A 23,902-nucleotide genomic window follows, 5' to 3' on the forward strand; every position below is an offset into this window, starting at 1 on the left:
AGTTGGTTGCTAATGGCTGACAATTCTCTGCCTGGGCTCCTTGAGGTTCTCACACATCATACCACTCCAAACACATCCATTCTTTAAACCTTTATTGGTTTTTCTGTTGTGATTTCCTTCCCTCCCCACCATTCCTCCAGGGAGCAAAACAGTCAAGTCTCTTCTCTCCCAAAAAGAGCTTATCACTTTCTGGAATTTATTTCTTTTGGGTTAATCTGCATGGGTTTAAAAAAAAAAAATCCAATTTTGCTGATTATCTGACTTACTCTGGTTTTTAGGGTGGGAGTGTAATCTCTTCTGGCTTTCTATCTCCTAACTAGAAGCAGAAGTCCTGCCTGAAATTCAAAGACACAATCTAATCATACTGTATCTATCCTAGCTGAGTTTGAACTGAGAAGGTCTTGGAAGATGTTAAGCAGAAGTAAGGCAAAAACTCTGAGTCGTAAAACATGATACAAAAACTTATTGAATAGTAAGTAGGAAAGTATGTTAAATGTAAAGTATTTGAGGTATAATTATAGTCTGGGTAACAACAAAAATTATTGTTATATGTCATTTTCACATTGATTTCTAATCTGTTTTCTAATAATTCATCTAAAAACTTATTGCATACATAAGTTTTCCAGTCTATAAATGTGTTCATTTTCTATATTGACACCTCCCCCCCCAACCTTGCAACCCAAGAGCCATAATTAAATTTATAATTTAAACTAAATCAACCACAAAACAGTTACTGATCATTTTAATACTGGGGATTTTAAAGAACACATTATGAAAAAATTAAATGCAAAAAGAAGCACAAAGTTAAATTAAATTATTTATTATGGAAAGATTAGTTAATCTAGTTACTTCTCTAAATTTTTCATGAATAAAATATTACACAAAATTTCCTTTTGCATGATCAGTATATAGATCAGAAACTCCCCAAAGAAGTTGTATTAATAGTTAACTTGGGCTTCCCTGGTGGCGCTGTGGTTGAGAGTCCGCCTGCCGATGCAGGGGACACGGGTTCATGCCCCGGTCTGGGAAGATCCTACATGCCGTGGAGCGGCTAGACCCGTGAGCCATGGCCGCTGAGCCTGCGCGTTCGGAGCCTGTGCTCCGCAACGGGAGAGGCCACAACAGTGAGAGGCCCGTGTACCGCAAAAAAAAAAAGTTAACTCATTCTTTATTAATATACTCTAGGCATTTTAACAACATGCAAAGTGAAGTGTCTACCTCAAAAATGACTTTAATTATAAGTTATTTCTTTGCTTCATGTACATAATGGATAATTAGCTTAGGAAAAATCTCAAAGGGAGAAAAAATACCCAACTGTGAAATTCACAAAAACTTTCCTTGGACTGGGTGCAAATGCTATTCAGGCTAATACCAGGGATGCATAAATTCTCTCTACTTTATTTACAATGCAGTCTTGATTAGTTAGGAGCTCATTTTCCAGTTTGTGAATTATCTAGGTCTTTGCTTCTTCTCTTCCCTCTCTCTGGCTGATTACCTTTCCCATTTCTCTGCTCTTTAGCACCTCCACCAGAAGGGGAGGAAAATCCAGGTGAAAAGAAAAAGTGAATCATACATGGACATTTTTAAGTATTCTGGAGCTTGACTTTAAAAAATAATATTTTTTTTCTATTGTGAGTGTTTGTACATCAGACCTCTGTCATCAATTTGAAATTTTACCACTAACAGTCTGAGAAATATCCTTGGGAAATTACCTTCATCTGGATATCAGATTCTAATACAAAATAGGGATGATATTCATGTATTCCTTACAAGGTTATTTGAATTCATAAAATCTCTTTGTCAAATTCTTGCTTCTTTTCCTTCTGTTAAGATTCAGGGCTTGCCTTGAGAAATGGCACCTTGCCAAAAAATGTGGGTTTTTTTTTTTTTTTTTCTTTTTTCCTTCTTTTTAAAAAATCTCTCTTCTCTTAACACGGTTATGAAATGCACTCTTGGTAGAAAAGTAGAAGCTACTGGCAAAAATGTCATATCTTTACTGTTGTATTTCATTCATAATTCTTCTCTATCTGCTATTAAAATGATAATCACAAGTTACCTGTATTAATGGACCTCATTTTAATGTATATTTTCATGAGTTTGATTCTTAAAATGAAGACACATCCCATAGAGTGAAATTTTAGGTAAATTAGAGGGTTCATTTTACACATGCTTGTTCTATTAAAGTTTGCCTCATTTGTGATATTTTAAGGATGAAGTACTAAATTTGCCTAGTGATTAAATTAGAAGTCCAGTGCCTCCATGACCATTCTCCTTTTAGATTGTTTACAATTAATTAGATCATATTTGTGCATCACAGATATAGTTTTAAATTCTGATTAAATTGAATCAATTACCCAAACATAAATAATGGTTGAAACAGAAAGACAGTTATTAAAGAGCAGTCTATAGACCTTTAAAATAGTACTAAGTATTTATTTTTTTGAAAACTGTCTTAAAGAATAAAGAGAATAATTTTAAGTAAATACCTTAGAAGACCTAAGGGGAAAAATATGAAATTTGTTCCTTGTGAAAAATAAATCTCTGGAATATTCCCCGTAGGGTACAGTGTAAAAGAATAAAATGCCCAGTGGCAAAAAAAAAAAAAAAAAAAAAAAGTAAAATAGAATAAGTAGTTTGTAACAAAGTTAATGCAACACACATAACTATAGTATCTTATGTTAAATAACAGCCTCTATTTAACAATCTCCAACTTTTAGCCTCTCATAAAACTTTGGTGATTTTTAAAATATTAATAAATTAAATGGGCTCTTCAAGATAAAAAAAAAGAAACACTTAGGGACTTGAGGGGTCAGGGGCAGTAAGAGGTTTTACTTTATCCTTTCTCTCTCCTAGTTTCCCTAATACTTTAAGAGAAGAATGCATTAGAGCTGATTTCTCCACAAAAACAGAACACTGACTGATGTGAAATATTACCAAATTGATAATAAGTAAATGAGTCCACTGAACAAACCTCTTCAGCAGTTTGAGTATGGGCTTTGTTTTTAGTTTATGACATGGTCTGGTTATGTAGCAAACATATGTAATTGATAAATTGTATCCATTGCCTCTCTCATGAGCTACTACATAACCAAGAAAGAGTCTAAATTCAATGCAACATCGCCATCCCCAGGGTCTCTTCCAACATGGTTCAGTGTGTTGGATGCTATACTTCCAAACTGAGGAGACAATATTGTTACCCAAAAGGCAGCCTGACAAATTACAAAGTGGAGGAGAATTTGAGAAAAAGTATGTTGCAGGCAGTTAATGCTTGTATATATAAAGTGACTAAAAGCTTTGATGGATTTTCTCAAGATTTTTCCTTTACTGAATGAGATAAAGCCCTAGCATTTTAATCTCCCACAAAGCAGAAGCTGAAAAAAAACCACCCAACATTTCTTTTCTTTCTTAACACTGCATAACATCATTTTAAACCTCATGTTAATTCCCGTGTCTCCATATCAAAGTGAATACAATCAAAACACTAGAAAATTTCACGGAATGTAATAACTGACTGGTGGCTTGGGCAATGGGTAGGGATTGAACAGTCGGGTGACAGGGGTTTAGCCATTTAATCCAACCTGGGATTAATTCCCAGGGCACATCCCATGAAAAGTGCTTTTATAATTTTAAATTTAACCTATTGAATATGTTAAAACAGATTTATTGAAATATAATTCTCTACATATTATGTATTATATAAAGTATAACATATAATAATTGCACATATTTAAAGGTTACAATTTTATATACTTTGAAACTATCATCACAATCAAGATAATGAATATGTCTATCATGCCTCCAAATTTCCTTGTGACGCTTTATAATCCCTCCCTCCAAACCCTCCCCTATGAGGCAACCAGTAATCTATTTTACATCCCTATAGATTAGTTAACAGTTTCTACAGTTTTATCATAAAATATGTATTTTTTGAGAAGGAAAGAGGCTGGCTTTTTGTTTCTCAGCATAATTTTTGAGATTAATCCATATTTGTATGTATCAAACAGTTCATTCTTACTACTAAGTAGTATTTTATTGTATACAACACCACAATTTGTTGATCTATTCAGTTGGACATTTGAATCATTCACAGTTTTTTGCTATTACAAATAAAACTGCTGTGAACAGTCCTGTATAAGTCTTTGTATGGACATATGTTTAGGTGTTTCTTGGGTAAATAGCCAAAAGTGGATTATCTGGGTCATATGGTAGGTGTACGTTTAACTTTTTAAGAAACTACCAAACTATTTTCAAAAGTGGTTTTACCACTAGCAATGTATGAGAGTTCTTGTAGCTCCATATCCTCGCTAACATTTGATATAATCAGTCTTTCAAATTTTAGACATTCTAATAGATGTATATCTCACTGTGGCTTTAATTTGGATTTTTGTAATGACTAATGATGTTGAGCACCTTTTCTTGTGCTTATTTGTCATTCATGATCTTCTTTGGTGAAGTGTCTCTTCACATGTTTTGCTCAAAGTGGGAAGGGTTGTTTGCTTTCTTATTACTGGGTTTTGAAAGTCTTTTAAACATTTTGGATACAAGTCTTTTACCAGATACGTGATTTGCAAATATTTTTCTCAGTCTGTAATTTGCATTTTCATTTTCTTAGCAACAGGTTTGAAGAGCGAAGTTTTAATTTGGAAGAAATCACATCTATCATCTTTTTCTTTCAAAGACTATACTTTCGGTATGCATCTAAGAAATATTCAGTATTTATCTAACCTAAGATAACAGAGCCTTTCTCCTTATTTTTTTTTTTTTTAAGGAGTTTTATAGTTTTAGGTTTGTCATTTGGGTCTATGAATATTTTGAGCTAATTTTTATATGTCATGTCAGACATGAGTCATTTATTTTATTTTTATTTTTTGCATATGGATACTCAATTTTACCAGCATCATGTGTTGAAAAGACTAAATGTTGTCCACTGAATTTCCTTTTAGCATCTTTGTCAAAAATCATTTGTTCATATAAATAATTTGTAGGTTGTTTTCTGGACTTGTTATTCTGCTCCATTAATCTATTTGTCTATCTATCTTTATGCCAATACCACACTATCCTAATTACTGTAGTTTTAAAATAAGTCTTGAAATCGGAAAGTTTTAGATTTCCAATTTGGTTCTTTTAAAATTATTTTGGCTACTGTAAATTCTTTATACTTCCATATGAATTTCAGAATCAACTTGTTAAATTCTGCAAAAAAAATCATGTTAATATTTTGACTGTAATTTCATTTAACCTTTAAATCAATGAGGTTACTTGACATCTTAACAATAGTGACTCTTCTGATCACTGAACATGATATACCTCCCATTTACTTAATTCTTTAATTTCTATTGTAATATATTGTAGTTTTCAGTGTTCACATATTTCACATCTTATGTCAAATTTATCCCTATTTCATTTTTTTGCTATACTGATATATTCATAAGATATACTTATTTCAGTTTCCAATTGTTAATTGCTAGTATATAAAAAGTACAAATGATTTTTAAAAGTTGATCTTGTATCTTCAATCTTGCTAAACTCATTTATTATTTAAAGTTGTATTTTGGCAGGCCAAGGCCAGGTTGAGTCATTAGGCATTTGCCTGGGGTGCAGAATTTAACGGAGTGCAAGAAAAGTTAGTAATAAAGATAAACAGTATTTTAATGCAACTATTTAAAAAATCAAATCTGAAAACAGTAACTTGTAAGCTAGCTGCCTGCTTTTGTAAATAAAGTGGTTCTTATTGGTATATTCAGTCAGATTTTCTACATAAATAATCATGTCATCTGTGAATAAAGGTAGTTTTATTTCTTCCTTTGCAATGTGCATATCTTTTATTTGTCTTCTCTTATTAAACAGTACAGGAACTCTAGCACAATGTATTCTAGAAATGGCAAAAGCAAATATCATTATTTTATTTCCCTTAGGAAGAAAGTATTCAGTCTTTTACCATTAACTAGGATATTAGCTCTAGGGATTTTTTTTTTTTAATGCATTTTAGAGGGCTAAGAAATTACTCTTATATTCTTAGTTTGCTGAAATTACTTAAAAGTTAGGAAAGGATTTTTGAATTTCTTCAAATGTTTTTTCCTGTTTGTGTTGTTGTTATTATTTAGTTTGCAACTTATCTGAATTATATTATTTTCAAATGTTAAACCTACCAGAATTCCTGGAATAAACCTCATTTGTTCATGAGGTATTACATTCTTTATATACTGTTGGTTAATATTTGTAAATTTGTTTAGAACTTTTGCATCTACATTAATGAGGAGCACTGGTCCATAGTTTTCTTTTCTTGTCCTGCCTTTATCTGGCTGTGATATCAAAGTGTGGCATTACAGATTTAGTTTGTAAGTATTTCCTCTGTTTTTCTTTTCTGAAAAAGTAGGTGTAGAATTGGCATTATTCTTTCTTAAATGGTTGGTAAAACTCACTCATGAAGCCATCTGGGCTTGTAGTTTTCTTCATGGAAATGTTTTAAACCAGGAATTCAATTTCTTTAACATTATCCATTGCTTCTTGAATACACTTTGAAAATTTGTGTCTTTAAAGGGATTTGTCCAGTTCACCTAAGTTGATTATCTGCATAAAATTGTTCATAATATTCTGTAATTTTCTGTTTTATATCTGTAAAATCTGCAATGGTGTTACTTCTCTCATTCCCTATATTGGTAATTTATGTTTCTTCTCCCTTTTTCTTCCTGATCAGTCTAGCTAAAGTTGTGTCAATTTTATTTGTCTTCTTAAAGAATCAGCTTTACCTTTGTTGACATTTTCTATTATTTTTCTGTTATTTATTTCATCAATTTCCTCCTCTAATCTTCATTATATCCTTTATGTTATTTATTTTGGGTTTAATTTTCTCTTTTTCTAGTTTTTAAAGGTGGAAGTTGTAGTCATTAATTTGAGATCTTTCTTCATTTCTGATACATGTCTTCGATGGTATAGATTTTCCCTCAAGTAATGCTTGTATGGTATACCAAAAATTATGATATTTTATATTTTAATTTTCATTCCATTCAAAATAATTTTTAATTTTGCTTGTGATTTCCTCTTTCAGCCGAGGGTTATTGAAGTATATTATTTATTTTCTAAATATTTTGGGATTTTACAAATACATTCCTGTTTTTGATTACAAATTTAATTCTGTTGTGGGCAGACTATATACCTTGGATGATTTACATTTTTTTTTTAATTGTTGAGACTTCTTCTATGGCTCAGAATATGGCCTATAATAGTAAATATTATGCATGTACTTAAAATGACTGTGTATTCTGTTGCCTTTGGATGGCGTGTCCAATAAACGTCAATTAGATAAGTTGATAGCATTTTTCAAATCCTCAACAGCTTCATTCAATTGTTTTATTAAGTACTGACAGGCAGGTATGGAAATCTCCAATTATAATTTTGAGTTTTCCCATTGCTCCTTGTAGCTCTATCAGTTTTTTATTCAGGTTTCTTGAGCTCTGTTATTAAGTCATAAAACATTTAGGACTGTTATCAACTCTGGATGAATTTTTTTCATCATTATAAGTTGATCTTTTTTTGCCCCTGATAATATTCTTTGCTTTTATAACTACTTTGCTATCAGTATTATGAGATTGTATTTGAATAGAATTACCATTGTATATCTTCTTCCATTGCTTTAATATTCTCCTATTTATGTCTTCATATTTTAAATTGTTTTTTCTTGTAGGCAGCATACAGTTGAATCTTGTTTTTTTTTTTAACCAAATATGAAAACCTCTGCCTTTTAATTGAGATGTTTAGACCAATTACATTTAATTTCACTATTGATATGGTTAGGTTTAATCTTACTTTCTTTTGGTGTGAGTACTTTGTTTAATTCTATCTTACACCTTTATTTTTCATGTTTTACCTGTAACTAAGTCACATTATTTTAGTGGTTGTATAGAGCTTATATAGAGTATATATCTTTAGGTTATCACAGTCTACCTTCAAGGGATATAAAACTTTACATAAGGTTTTAGAAGCTTACAGTAGTATACTTCCATTTCTTCCTCACAACTTTTGCACTATTGTTGTCATATATTTTACCTTCATGTATGCTATAAACTCCCCACACTATCTGATAATGTGTTTTTGTTTAAACAACCAATTCTCTTCTAAAGTGAATAAATAATTTTAAAAAATATTTACCCATGTAGTTACAAATCTTGGTGTTCTTTACTAGTTTGTATAGATCCATATTTCAATCTGGCATCATTTTCCTTCAACATAAACATTTTCTTTTAACATTTCCTGTAGTGCAGATTCCTGGTGATGAATTCTTTCCACCTTTTTATGATTGAAAAAGTACTTATTTCACTGTATTCTTAAAGATATGTTACTGAATTTTGAAATCGAGTTTAACAGTTTTTGTTTGCTTGTTTTTTAAATCTTTCAGCACTTTAAAGATGACCTCTAACTTGCACTGTTTCAGATGACAAATCAGAGCAGTAACCCTTATGTTAGGTTCCTCTGTATGGAACATGCTTTTTGTCCCTGACTGCTTGGAAGTTTTCCTCTTTATCACTGTTTAATTAATTTGATTATGATGTATTACCTTGGTGTAATTTTATTCATGTTTCTTGTGCTTGGAGTTCATCAAGTTTCTTGTTTATTATTTTTATTTGTTTGTTTTTGTTTTGTTTGCATAGTGGGAGGCTAATAGTTTTAAGAAAAATTGGGAAAGTATGGTCTATTATTTCTTCAAATTTCAGGAATTCCAGTACATATTAAGCCACTTGAAGTTTTCCCCAGCTCACGAATGGTATGTTTACTTTCTTCTCTCTCTCAACCTCTGTGTGTGTGTGTATGTGTATGTGTGTGTGTTTGTGTGTGTGTGTGTTTCACCTTGGATAGTTTTTATTGCTGTATCTTCAAATTTACTAATTATTTCTTCTTCAGTGCCAATATGCTGATAATAACTTCCAGTGTGTTTTCCATCCCTTTCGTTGTAGTTTTCATGCTTGGAATTTTGATTTAGGTCTTTTATCTATCTTCCATGGCTTAACTTAGCCTTTTGAATGTATGGAATAACAGTTTTAATGTCCTTGCATATAATTTTAACATCATATCAGTTTTAACTGATCGATTTTTTTATTATTTTGGGGCTATTTTCCTATTTCTTCACATACTAGGTAATTTTTAATTGGATGCCAGACATTGAACTTTATCTTGTTTGGTACTAGATATTTTATATTCCTATAAATATTATTGAGCCTTTTTCTGAGTTGCCATTAAATTACTTGGACATATTTTTATCCTTTCAGGTCTGGTCTTTAAGGTTTGTTGGGCATAACCAAATTAGTGCTTGGCCTATGGCTAATTGTGAATCATTTTGGATTTATTTTGATTTTTATACATTAGACAGATCTTTTTTAAAAAAAATAAAGTAATGCCACTAGATAATTGTCCTTGATTTTAGCAAAAAAGCGAGGTTGGGAAATATCTATGTCCTCTGGAATAAACGAACAGTATTACAAAATCATTACTTAAGCTGTGGTGTAAAAAAGAGAAGAGCTTCCTGGAGGATATACTAGGCTTCCCTTCAATACCTGATCCAGCAGTTTCATAATTTACTTAAAATAAATCAGCATTGGAATATATAGACATTTACAGAAACAGGGACTTTATACACTCAAATAATTCCAGATGGAGCAAAGAAGGAATGCCTCCAGTTGCAGAGACTCTTAGGTTTGTTTCTGTTGGTAAATACCCTTTTTGGGATACAAGGAGAGAAGAGCTAAGGTGCTGTTTGTGCTTTGTAAGCTCTGTGATCAGAAAGCAAAAGTAATGAACTTACACTGATCATTGCTTCCTGACAATACATTTATCGTAGTTTCATTTGTTACAAATTTATCTGAACAGACTGAATGGGTAACACAATCCCCTATTTCTAATTAGCTGGACTTAATTATACATACTTCAAAGAAAAGGAAGACCACTTCTGCTGAGTCAGCCTTCGTGGCACCTGTAAGAAGACTGTGCAGGAGTAATGGGGTGACGAATGTCCACTGAATAAGTAGGGAGCATCCTCCTGCTTGGAGGATACCTAGATCTGACTCAGTCCCTTGACTTCCCTATTTTCAAATACAGAACTTAAAATGAGGCCAGGTAACAATTCAAGCCAAGGTCCACATTGAGTCACTGGCATTGTCTTCTACAGACACCTACCTCGCTGCAAAGCAAAAAAAGCTGAGCTATAAAGTGTTCTTCACTGGAACTAATGACAAGATAATGATTGACTGATGACAGAACTTTCTTTGTCAAATGAAAAGATTTGTTGCTTTTTTTTTTTTTTTTTTTTCTTTTGACAGTCTGCAGTTGAGAAAGCTCAATCTAATTGGCCCATCTGAGTGGGTTGACAAGGGAGGATTGTAACATGTATGTTCTTAATTTCTCAGGTTCTTTATGGTCAAATAGAACACCTCTTCATGGTGTAATGGAAAGATTTCCAGTCCCAAAGCATTTACTTACTAACTGTGTCATCTGGACAGTTAATGCAATGTCTCTAAATGTCAGTTCCCTCATTTGTAAAATGGGGAAAATCTCTGTTTCACAGATACATAAAACCCTTAGCACATATAAACAGCTCCCAGTAAACAGTTCTGGTATAGGAGTTTTATAAATATTTAATGATATATGTCAAAGTTCATGAGTGACGTTGATGATATATGTAGTAGAATCAATTGAGGAACTTTATAAAAAATATAAACACACACAGATACACATATACATATCTATACACATACTTACATACACACACACAGATCTATATTCACTGTATCCATGCCAGAATTCTAAAATGATTCAACTGGTATAGGGCCTAACCATAAATACCATTTTTGAATCTCTCTAAGAGATTCTAATATGCAACCAGAATTGAGAAATGCTGGACACAGGTTCTTAATCTGAGGTCCTTAGAACCCTTGATAGAAAACAGAAAATTCATGAACCTGGATGGAAAAAAAAAAAAAATTAGGTCTTTATTTTCACTAGCCTCTCACTGAAATTTAGCACTTCCTCCATCATGAAGCAACAAAACAGTGTAACACTATCAATACCTATGACTTTGCACCAACAGAAACCAGAGAAAATCACATAGCGATGTAGAGTTGCTGCAGCTATCTCAGGGTATCAGTTGGAGTCACCATTATATCAAGACTGCAGTAGGTATTAAACCTGCCACTAGATTGTATTTTTAGTGCCTTACTAAAGAGTAACATATTTTACTACATCATATTTTTTAAAATATTTCAATAATTTTATTTTAATATAATGGGAATCCTTTATTACCTTATGAATTTTGTTTTATTCATTGAAAAACAGTATTCTAAAGGAGGCTTTTAGGCTTCACCAGGGTGCTTGTGGAGGCCATGGCACACACATAAGGTTAAAAACTCTGTATTTAGAGGCTATTGGTCAGGAAAACATCTTCAGAATGCTGACAGAGAGCAACTTCTTTGGAGTCATTTTGAACATAATGTGTGCAATGCCGATCTCTCAGTAATAAACTGACAATGGGTTTCAGTAGAAATGAGGTGTCTTATAATAGAAGTATATTTACATACCAATTGTTCTTCCCTTATTAATTTCTCTAATAAAGCCATCATTCCCCTTTCTATCTTCACCAGCTGATTCACTGATGAATCCCTAACTTTTGCCTAACTCTCACTTTAGCTTCCACAAATGATAGAAAATGCCAGTCTTTGCTTGCTAATTCAGTGCATTCAGACAAAATGCAGCATGTATTTCTTGGTAAAAATTTTTTGCAAGCCTGAAGTATATGATGTCTAAGGTTTTTGCAGTGAGAATTAAAGGATTCACTTAAAATTGATTTCTGTAAGCCCTAATTACACAATACATTTCATAATAAGCATTGCAAAATCTCAGCTTAGGAAAGAAAAGAAAAAAAAAACCTCTGAGTAATAAATTGTCACTACAATGATCAGTGTGCCAGGTTTAATTCACAGGTAAATAAAAGGAAACCTTGAAAGCCAAGCAGAAATCTGGTATAAATGTAGGCTTTGGTATAATTCTGTGACAGTTAAGAAACAAGCCCTTACAATATATTTCAGGGGGTCTTAATGTCTTTATATTCAACATGGTCTTCCAGCTGTCTCCTCTAGTTCATGGTCAACTGGTGCCTACTTTCTCTGGAAAGAAAGATACTGGCTGCTGATGTTAGCTGAACTATATGCCCCCCGGCACAATTCCTTTTTCAGAAAAGTTAGCCCTTGCTTAGAAGCTGCCATAATAGGTTGAATTATCTGATCCCTGTCATTAAAGGTGGCAGCCACACACTCGAGAATGATGTGGGAAAACTCCAGTGAGAGTGATAATTAAATGTGGAAAATGAAGGGTCACCTTCTTTCATTCAGCTCATTGGGCTTGGCATCAGAGTAATTCCAAAACAGTGGGGGATATTCTACTCTCAGCATGGCAGTATCTAGGTGCACACATATTATTTCTATGGGTTCAAATGGGAATGCCATTTTAATTTTATTTAAAATGTTATCTTTGATATGGGAAGTAAAAATGTTAGAAATTAATTCTAAGAATACAGAAAAAGAATAATGAATATAATCTAAATGGTAAAAGAATCAGCAACAAGAAAAGCTGCATTGTTTTGTCAGAAGAAAAAGTGTTATAGGAGAAGAAAATTATTTCCAGGGAAATTGAAAAGAACATTTAAATGTGTTCCAAGTCTTTCTGCTTGATTGTAGGATCACAAAGCAAGGGTTTTGTCTCAACTTTCTTGTCTACTTACTGTCATTTCTTGGAAGCCATTATTATAACATCTTATTCCTCCTCAAGAGAGGGTAGAAAGTATCAGGTGAGCTTAAGACAAGTTATTGGTAGGTATTATTTTCCAGAAAAAGGGATTTTTTTCAGATACATTGGCTCATTTAAATACGATTGAAAGAATATTTCATACTGTTCTTATTTTGCATTAATATAAGTAACACTGAGCCTTTAAGGGCCTGAAATGATATTGCAATATAAGCAGGTGCACTAGTGAACACTATTACTAGACAGGAGCATGGATGCTAAAATCAAATTTCTAGTTCAAATTCTGGCTTCACCATATAATACCTGTGAACCTTGGGCATGCTACTTAACTCTGTGTGCCTCAGTTCCTCATCTGTGAAATGGGGAAAATAATACTACCTATCTTATAAAGTTGTTGAAAAATTAAATGAGTGTTAAAATACACAAAGCATTTATAACCATACCTAGCACAGAGTGAATACTATGTAAGTGCTCACACTTATTATCATTTATTATTATTTTATTGCATGTTCAGTACCTAGCATAGTATTACTTAACACTGTAGACTGTTTAAAAATATATTAATAATTATTTCTATGGTTGACCACTTTTTGTCCTTGTCATTCTGAGAAAAGCTTCCCAAAACATGTGGATTCTTTAAAGCACAAATAGTCCAACAAAATTGTTACTAGAGTTGATTATATAACATGCAAACAGATAATTGCAACATCAAGCTCAGGAAGTGAAAAATTCCTGGGCAGAAGCTATAGATTTCATATGGCCTTTATAGTTGCCTTCACATCTGAAGGGTTGAATTGAGGAAGATAAATTGTATCTTATGTGATTATATTTTGTTTCAAGATAAGAGAGAACTTTGAAACAGTTAGAGCCTTCTAAAACAGAAAAATAAACTTGATGAGCTAGGTGATAGTGTGATAGCTAAAGTTCCCCTGTAAAATTTCCTGATTTATCAGTTTGTGGGCAAACATCCACAAATTTCATTAGATTTTAAAATATTTATTATTAGAATACTTGAAGTGTTCTCATTTGTCTTTGAAATCTTTTCTACAATGCAAACATACATCGCGCCCCAAACTTCAACCTCAATTCACCACCAGCTCACTGAGAGAGAGAGAAATGTGTGTGTGTGCATGTGTGTGTACGGTGAAAGGGGCTCGGGGGAAGAGGAGGAGAGTGAATGAATGACATTAAAGACAACACTAACCAATTATTGAGGAGAAAATACTATCTGTGGACTAAAAAACTATAGGCAATATATAAAAATCCACAAAAAATGAAATATCATACATAAGCCTGATATCACTGTAATATTTGTATATAGTACTTTAGAAGAAAAAAAAATTATAAAAGATAGTTGACTCACTCAGAATAAAGGTGTTAAAATTATTTGGTGAATTATTTCCCACTGAAAAAATCTAAACTATACAAGAAATTCTGCTTCTGCCTCAGCTTTTTTTTTTTTTTTTTTTTTTGTGGTACGCGGGTCCCTCACTGTTGTGGCCTCTCCCGTTGCGGAGCACAGGGTCCAGACGCGCAGGCTCAGTGGCCATGGCTCACCGGCCCAGCCGCTCTGCGGCATGTGGGATCTTCCCGGACCGGGGCACGAACCTGTGTCCCCTGCATCAGCAGGCGGATTCTCAACCACTGCGCCACCAGGGAAACCCTGCCTCAGCTTTATATTTAAAATGATTTACAGTCTGCAATTTCTTCCTAAGGTCATCACCTTCATAAATACTAGCCACATACAGTGAAAACCAACTCAATAAAATGAGTATTTCATTTCTCTTCCTCCTGCTTATGTAGATACTTCTTCCATCTACATGGCACCCATTTATAACAAAGCCTCACATTGTGCAGATTTTTATGAGTTCTTGAGCATTTCTTTCTTTTTTATCTTTCTATGCATCAGCAAAGCAACTGGCAGATTCTTTAATAAAATATATTATACACATTAATATTTATAAGCCTATGAGTTGGATGTTTAAATAAACATTCACCAACTTATGCCAATTCTTTTGTTTTAGACATTAAATCACACTTACATTGTCTGGAAAGTCAGCTTTTAGTTCAGTGACACTTTGACACCAATATGCAGCTGTTTTTTCACTGATGAGCTCAATATTCAGGAAGGAGCTTTGTCCAGGGCCATACATGGGGCCAGAGGTGGTCCCCCGGATGATTCTGGGTGAAACATTTGTCACTATGTCCTGTTGAAAGAATAAAGATATTGGGTCTCCTTTCTACAAAGGAAAAACTGTTATCTTCATTCTATACTCATTTCCATATTACAGTATTCTACTAAGTCCTGCCTCACATTTTTAATATATTTTAAATTACAGTTGAACATAAACTACTTTCAAATGAAAAAGTAAAATAAAATATTTGTTGGCTTTATTTAAATTACTTCCTATAATTGTAAGGTTAGCATAGTGGAAAAATATGTAAATTCATTTACACTGGTTTTGGGCATACACACTTTAATTTGTGTGCAATTAAATAATAAATAAAAACACGATAAGTAAAATGTAAGAAAATCATTTCAGTCTATTTAATCTAAGCATCTCCAATGAGATTTTAACTCAAATAAGAGTTACTGTTTGTAAAGAAAAAAATTTTTTTTCTAAAAAGTAATTTCAATATAAATTGAAATTCCTAAGGAGTAAGGAGTACACATTAAGGAGTACAGCTAAGGAGTATATATTAGCACTATTGGCTCATCAAACTTTAACACACATTCTAACAAACTAACTAGGTTGATTTACCTATATGATTCTAACTATAAATTCACATTCAATGCGAATTAATTTTTCCCAAGACTGAAATGAGGATATCAATAACTTCCTGATAACTATAAACAGTAAACAGTCAAATTAACTTGCTTGTTAAGTGTAATTAACAATCCATACTGCTTCTAAAGCTGTATTAACAAAGAAGAGTAACATTCTTACATTGCTAAAAACTAAAAAGAAACAAAGATAGAAAAATGTTTCTTTAGCCAGCTTCCAATTAAAATTAATTTTGAGTAAAGGTCATTTAGTTAAGGAGCTATCAGAATTATTCCTTTAAATACCCCTCCTCACCATCTTGTCACTTTTAGTGAGATAACATGAACCCCCATTAGTATATAGCAATTAAGGTCAATTTACATATTTTAATTAAGAACCACCCCATATAAAACAATTAGCGTAATAGGCATACTAACTGGATTTCATAACATTTGGACGTTTTTCCAACTAGATAGACAGGAAACCTTAATTAGCATTAATTAGTGCTGATCTGCATATGTTTGATAAGGCATACCCTTGCCACAAAAGATTATTTATTCCTGAATCTGCCAAATGCTACAGTTGCAGAGGATAAAGGACTTTTCTTCACATTGAATGTTAATTTCTGGCAATTTACATTCACTTTTACATACGAATTAGTATATTATAAAATAAATGTTACAATAAGCCACCTTAAATATGTACATTTTTACTTATAGGAATCCTGCCAGTTAATGTTTTACTAATTAAGCCATTCTACTTTTTTTGATGTTGGGGGTAGGAGTTTATTAGTTAATTTATTTATTTTTGCTGTGTTGCGTCTTCGTTTCTGTGCTAGGGGTTTCTCTAGTTCTGGCAAGCGGGGGCCACTCTTCATCACGGTGCGCGGGCCTCTCACTATCGTGGCCCCTCTTGTTGCAGAGCACGAGCTCCAGACGCGCAGGCTCAGTAGTTGTGGCTCACGCGCCTAGTTGCTCTGCGGAATGTGAGAGCCTCCCAGACCAGGGCTCGAACCTGTGTCCCCTGCATTAGCAGGCAGATTCTCAACCACTGTGCCACCAGGGAAGCCCAAGCCATTCTACTTTTATTGTAATCGTAGGAATACCACCAGCCTTACTTTGATTTGCTACTGTGAAACCATGTTACACGATCTTAATGGGTAAAGTGACAAGTAGAGTCACTCCAGGAAGCTCAAGCTTAGTGGGTCCAATTTATATCTTGGCAAATGCTTAAATGTGTGCTGTGTGTACCTGCAGGTGGCTTCTGTGCATCTCACCCAGGTAGGTACTCTCATGCTGTCATGGTCTGAGAAAACAATTCTAGAAATGTTTCATTCAAATTAGGCTGATTTTCTCTTAGGTTTCAATTTTCAAGAGCCATACATTTAAGACTTGAGTTCCTCCTTTCCTCTGCTATCCCCTCTACTCTAAATTTTCTTCACCTAGATAAGTCCAGTCTAGGTCACAGTCTGTGCTCTGCACAGGAGAATTGGACCAAGGAGGTGAAGAGAGACCATATTCAGTTTACCAAGTAATGTGCCCTGGCAATGGGTAGTTCCACAAATGAAAGGGCACCTGTTTTAAATGACCATTTTGTAATTTATTGACCTGTGTTGAGGAGGAAGAAAACTTTCCTCTACCCTTCTAGGTTCTTCAGGCTGGTCTAAGAACTAAATTGACATGAGATAAACAGGAGAAATGGAATTTAACTTCATATGTACAGGAATACTACATACATGAGAGGGTAAGAGTCCCCACATACATGACAGGCTCAGAGACAGGTTAAGTGAAGTATAAATGCCATCCTGAGCTAAGGAAAGAGATAGGGATCTGGGGCTTCCAAGAACAGAAGGGTCATTATAGGACAATAAGAAGAAGAGTAGATGTTTGGTAACTAGATGTTTGCCCTGTTGAATAGATGGAGACACTTAGGTAAATAACTCTTTTCTGGGAAAAATCCCAAGTTTAAATTCTTCTAGGTACTTAAAGGAGGGGCAGTAGTTTCTCTTGAACCTGCAGGATCTTGACTGCCTTTATCTCAAAGTAACCTTCATGCCAAAGTGACACATTTTGGGGATGCTAATTCTGAACCCCTACATTGGAAGTAGCACTTTCTGCTTATTCAACAAAACGGACTCGTGTGTTAGACTCCCTGCTCCTGCCCATTCTTCAGGTCTTAGCTCAGACTTCAGTCTATTTAGGAACCTTTTCTGATCTCTCCAGCACCATCAAATCTTAAGCTGCTCTGACTCACACCATCATAACAATAACAATGGTACCAAGAGTACCATTCCCCATTTGGTACTCTCTACATTCTGTATTGTGATTGTCTATATTCTTGTCAGTACTTTTCAGTAGAGTGTAAACTTTTGAAGAGAAGGAACCATATCTTGTGTACTATTACATGTCCAGCTTCTAGCCTGGCCTTTAGTAGGTATTCATATAATGTATTTTTCTTTCTTTCTTTCTTTCTTTTTTTTTTTTCAGTTGAAGTACAGTTGATTTACAATGTTGTGTTAGTTTTGGGTGTAGAGCTAAGTGATTCAGATATATACATATATATGCATATACATATATATATTTATACACATATATACACATATATACATATATATGTATATATACTTTTCCAGATTCTTTTCCATTATAGGTTATTGCAAGATACTGAATATACTTCCCTGGGCTATACAGTAGGTCCTTGTTGTTTCAAATAATGTTTTATGAAGCAACCTAAACTAGAACCCTAGGCACTAGAATAGGTCTTGTCCTGAGGCAGGAACTATAAGATATTCGTTGCTGGCCTCATTATGTTGCTGAACAAATGAGTTTGCGCTTATACTCAAATTTTAGGAACTAGTTCTTTGCTTATATCCTTTCCTACTAGACCATTTACTTGCTTCCCCTGATCCCTCAGGGACCCCTTTTTGAATACAGTCCCCCATCCCACACTATGGCTAGATCCCGATACCAGCATGCAGTGATGCAGACTGGCCATTACTCCACTTCTCCCCATCCTAGCCTACTGCAGATCTTTGATCACAGAAAGCATATTTGAACTTGATCACCCTGTAGCTTCTAAGACTTTTCTGACTGTTGACCCTAAGTTGCTGGATTTATCTGATCTCTAGGATCCAAATAGAATGGCCCCATTCAGATATAAACCAACTCTTATGCTTTTCCAGTTCAAGTGGATAAGAATTCCTAACCTGGTCCATGGCCAACCTAGGGGACTTCTTGGGTTAAGAGATTTCTTAGGTTAAAGTCCTGATGATTTCTTCCTATCAGGACCTTAACCAACTATAGTTGCCTCTTATATCTGTGCTCTATGCTATGCCCATATCTTCATAGAATGTGTAGATTTTTTTAATATCATAAAATAAAAAAGACATGAGTGGAAGAATCACAGCTATACTGAATAAGGAAAATCTCAATAGTCTAGGAATTTAAAACCATATGCTATTTTACAGTATTCCTCCTAATAACAATTCAGCCAAGAACTCACAACAGCCAAAAGGGTCAATAAGATGAGAACATTTAATTGGAGGACAGTCAAGCAAACGCTTCTTTCTTCAGATGTCCTCCCTCAGTGATACCTTAAAACCTCAAATTCTTCCACTAGAGATTTTGTGTACTGTGAGTTGAATTTATTGTTAATGTTGGGATTGTTTTATTTTCCTCTTCTATAATCCAATGTTAAACTGTAAATATACTGTGGGAGGATTATCAATGATTTCTTTAACCAAGATCCAACAGGAAGTACAAGGCAAATCAAAGGGAAATTTTATCTATTGTATGACAAGGATTGTTTACTCATTTATGTTGATTTATGACAGGTAGTGCCTCTCTATACAGGTCAGTTTTCTCTCTCCTTAACTCAAGCAAAGAAAAAGATCCTTAATAACGGTCCAGATTACAGCCACCTATTGTGTATAACTTGTCAACTATCCATGAGTCAATTGTTACCATTGCAGCAATTAAAAAATTCAGCATATTCCAAATTCAACTAAATTGCCAAAATTCCAATATGGTCATCCAGTGATAAATCAATAATATAAATTTTATTCTAGGCTGTGTTTCCCAAATTCAGTCATATTTACCACTACTTTGTCAAAAACCTTCTCCAGTGACTTGAGACTTAGACTTTTTAAATTAAGTGAAAGATGAATGAAAACTTGGATATAACAAATTATCCTTGGTTATCTGATTAAAGTTAGAGCTTCAATAATTGGGCAATAACTTACTAAAGCAATTGACCTGGGAATACTAGAATCTGAGTATGATTTTACAAGATGATATTTTGCTTTAATATTTAATAGCTAAATCATATTAGCATTGCTTAAGGGAGTTAATATAACAAAATAAACATATTCAAGAATAGTTAGAACAGATAAGAGTTCATTCTCTATAACAAAGAAGATGAATTACCATAGTTCTAGTGTTCAGTACATTAGCAATATTCAGACTTTTTAAAAAATTGATGTTTATTTATAAGAAATCATTAGGTGATATCACTGCTTCATGTGATTTTGTAATTACCATTATAAAATGGAGTGCTAGTGACCTCTTAACATTTGAAGTGATGATAGTGATTTTTCAGCACTAGTAAAGAGATTGAAATGGTAAATAGGCTGATTATGTTTGTTTGTTTAAGTTCACTTACTTGACCTCTCTTATCCTAAAAAAAAAACACCAAAAAAACCCATGCTGTTTCCATGGTTACTGCTGGAGTAAGATAGTCACAATGGGCTCGCTCAATGAATAGGAAAAGGAAACTGCAGAGATGACTTGGTAAGAAAGTAGGAAAAGAATTGGGGTCTAAAACTGGTAGCTGAAAATGAAAAATAAAATTTGCACAGTGAAACACAGCTACTATACTACAACAGATGAATTTTAAAAATATGTTGTTGAGTGAAAAGAGCAAGATGTAAAAAAATATAGAATATGATACGTAAAACATACTTCTGTGATGAAATTAAAAATAAGTAAGAGAATAATTTAAAAGAATTACTTTTGATACTTTTTAGAGTAGTAGATGCTGGGGGAGAAACTGGAGATGGAGGAGCAACAAAGGCTTTCTAAGAGTATTAGTGATATGCAATTTCAAAGAAGCTTTATTCCTGAACTGTAGAAACACATGGTAGAATGAGAAATCTGTTTAATGAGCTTTGTGCTAGCATAGTGAATACTGTTATAAGCTATCGCTAAAGGTTTGTTGGTTTACCTGAAAACCTGTAACTTAAATCTTAGGGATATTTGTTCCTTTTTAATTTCCAAGATTCTGCTGTGAATTGGTTGTTTTTTATCCCAAAAAATCTTTTAATTATTTGGTTTTAATAACTAGAATTTCAAAAATGTAATGCACTGCAGGAAAAATCATCCTCTAAAATATATCATCTCGAATATAAGTGGGATTTAAGTATTCATTATTCCATAAAAGAGTAGACTCACTTTACAGATAAATCTAACAACAAATATCCTGTTACATAATATGATTCCATCATTATAAATCTGTCATACTGTTACCCTGGTAATAGCAAAAAGTAAAATAAAATTCAACAGTGGCCCAGTTTCTACTGCAACTCAACTGTTATGAAAGAACCCTCTAACATTTTATTTTCTTCATGAACTAAGTATATTAATATTTTATTACTCCATAAAATAAACTTTATAATGTTCAGAATAATTTCCACTTGGTTGTTTTGGAGGGGTGACATGAGAATCTGTTCTTAATACATCAATTTTCCATCTTAGTTATCTTATACAATGATAGCACTCAAAAACCTAAATTAGTGACAAAATTTACCCATTTGTCATAAGGAACTTTAAATCTGTCTATCCACGTGGAAAACACAGTAAATAAGATTAACAATGTTATCCTACAAATACAAAATAATTTATCAGAGAAACAGTGGTGTTGAAAATGCAGAAACAATAATAATTTAGATTTGTATAGCACAGATGTTTCACATAGATCATCTATTTGATTTCACAACTCTGTCATCATGCAGTTAATGCTACAACCAGGTCTTAGAGATATTAAAGTCACTTGTCCACTGTTGCACAGCTCTAGTGAGCATTAGAGACGAGACTAGAATCTAGATGTATTTATGTGATATGAGTAATAAAATTATTAGTGATTTAACATTTGATATATATGATAATAATTAGTACTAATTTTAGTTGCAAGAAAAATAAATCAACTTAAACAACTTAAATTTTAAAAGTGGGATGTGGCATATGAGCCTTAAGGAAGAGAAATGTATTCCATAATGCCAGAATGTTAGGAACGTTTCTCTGTCTCTTTTCTCTGCCTCTTTTCTCTGCCTCTTTTCTCTGCTTCTATTTGCATATCTCTTCATTCTTTTCTCTTTCTACAGAGGGCTTCCTCTGTCCTAGTTTTTATGACAGAACACAGGCCTCTGACAGGTCCCAAGTTACAAGATGTATAGTCTCTCCCCAAAACTTGTAATCTCTCAGGCCCACCAACCCCTGTGGCAGAGACTCTGACATGGTTTGATAGTCACCGTTTGTCTAATTAACTGTGTCTAGCAGGGTAGAATTAATCAGGATTCACACAGATGCTCATGTAAACAAAGATGTAGTAACTGAGAGCTAAACAAGCAGTCTTATTAAACAAGTCTTCTACCCAGGACTAGTCCATGCAGAAAGAAGAAATTAGAAAAAAGAAATTACGATATGGGCATTCATAAAGTGTCATTAACTTGGAAAATGGCTGCAAAAAGACAAAATTATTATCATTTAGTGAAATTAAACTTTCCATAGTCTCGAATCAACCTTGATAATCCATTTCTTATTCCTGTGGCCCCAAACTTTGCAAGATCAAAGTCCTATGAACCCTTTGAAACCTTCTCATGTTTTAGAACACATTGCAAATTCTGTATTTCCAGTGTGCTGGTGTGCTGACGACTGTCAACACAAATGGCCTGGGGTGCACTTAATCTCAGTCTTGGGCTGGACAGAACTGACTGATGGCTACCCAATGTAAGGAAGGTAAGAGAGTGGAAGGAGCAAGAAGGAAAACAAACAAACAGCAGCACATTGTGCAGTACAATAATTAGGGAAACAATTTAGAACTTGATTAGGCTTAGAAAGGAAATGATGAACAGAAACTAAATATACTGAATGTCTATGTCAAGGAAGGAATTTTACTCACTTGCTCTTAGTGCACACTTGGGGCCAAATGTCTTCCTCCTCCTGGATAGTGTCAGATATCTAGAAGATTTGTTTTCTCACACTGCACAAATATGGAGATTTAATTTTTGAATTTTATTCATGTCTGACAGGTAAAATTCTGGGTCACAGGTTTGTAGCCTTTTTTCTTTCCTCTTTCCCCTTTTCAAGGAGTTTATAACTTTGCAAACAGGACACTAAAAAGTAATTTGATTTGCTCTTTGACTTTTTCATGTATCAAAATGGCTTCACTATATCACAGAGAGGTTGTAGGATATTACATGACATAATAGAGCACATGGCTGACATGTGGTATTTGATAAATAAATATTTATTCATTCATCAATTCACCAACTTTAGAGACAAAGTAGAAGTTGTGAAAGTTCAGGCAACTGTGCATGGGCTGAAGCTGGGAACTCAACAGGAAATTAGGATGGGAAGATTGCATAGAGTTAGGTCAAATTAGAGAGTCTTGAATGACTGTTTTAAAGAGTTCAAACTTCTTTCTGCAGCCTTTGAGAATCCATTGTGTTCTGTCTCTTATTCAAGTTATTAATACCAATAGCTCACAGCAGCTGTGCATTCACAGAGATAAGTCTTACAAGAAACAGATGAAGAGCTTTTTCTGTGCTGATATCAGATGGATTAGAACGTGATTAATCAGCAGACAGACTGATTAAATTATTGGGTTCACTGTTCAGATAAGAGGTTTTGGATATACTCTGCCAAACTGTAATTAACTTAGAAATTTCTGCTGGCCTGCTCATAAGATGATCATGTGATATGCTTTGAAGAAATCTTTTAGGGCCCCAAACAGCAGCTGTGAAGGTATAAGCATGAGTCAGTTCTAACAATTATTAAACATCTTCAAGTATTAGGGCAGGATTTTCATTGAAAATGATAAATATTTTTTAAAAAAAACTTTACATTTTATAAAACTTGTATAAATGCTGTGGTCTTCCTTGAGAAGCCACTGTAAATGAAATGGCTATTATTTAAGGAAGGGGACATCTAAAAGAATCAGACAGGAGTTCTCCATTTTTGCATTATGATTAATAAGATATTGAGAGAAAGCCCTCACAATATAGTGCATTTAAAAATACCTGACAGGATATGAAAAAGCAAAAGCAAAAGATGCACAATTGTACCTGTGTCAAAATA

The 23,902-nt window shown here is 33.6% G+C and overlaps 1 protein-coding gene across 1 annotated transcript in view; it reads right to left on the reverse strand.

Moving 5' to 3' along the window:
- The window catches only part of DPYD (dihydropyrimidine dehydrogenase), an 817,352-nt gene that overhangs the window by 323,108 nt on the left and 470,342 nt on the right, over positions 1–23,902 (reverse strand). Inside the window, exon 14 of the mRNA XM_059043609.2 lies at positions 14,829–14,993. Within this exon, the coding sequence (XP_058899592.1) occupies positions 14,829–14,993 (165 nt within the window). The remainder of the gene's footprint in view (positions 1–14,828; positions 14,994–23,902) is intronic.

Source organism: Kogia breviceps, chromosome 1 (genome assembly GCF_026419965.1).
Source record: "Kogia breviceps isolate mKogBre1 chromosome 1, mKogBre1 haplotype 1, whole genome shotgun sequence".
Lineage (NCBI taxonomy): Eukaryota > Metazoa > Chordata > Mammalia > Artiodactyla > Physeteridae > Kogia > Kogia breviceps.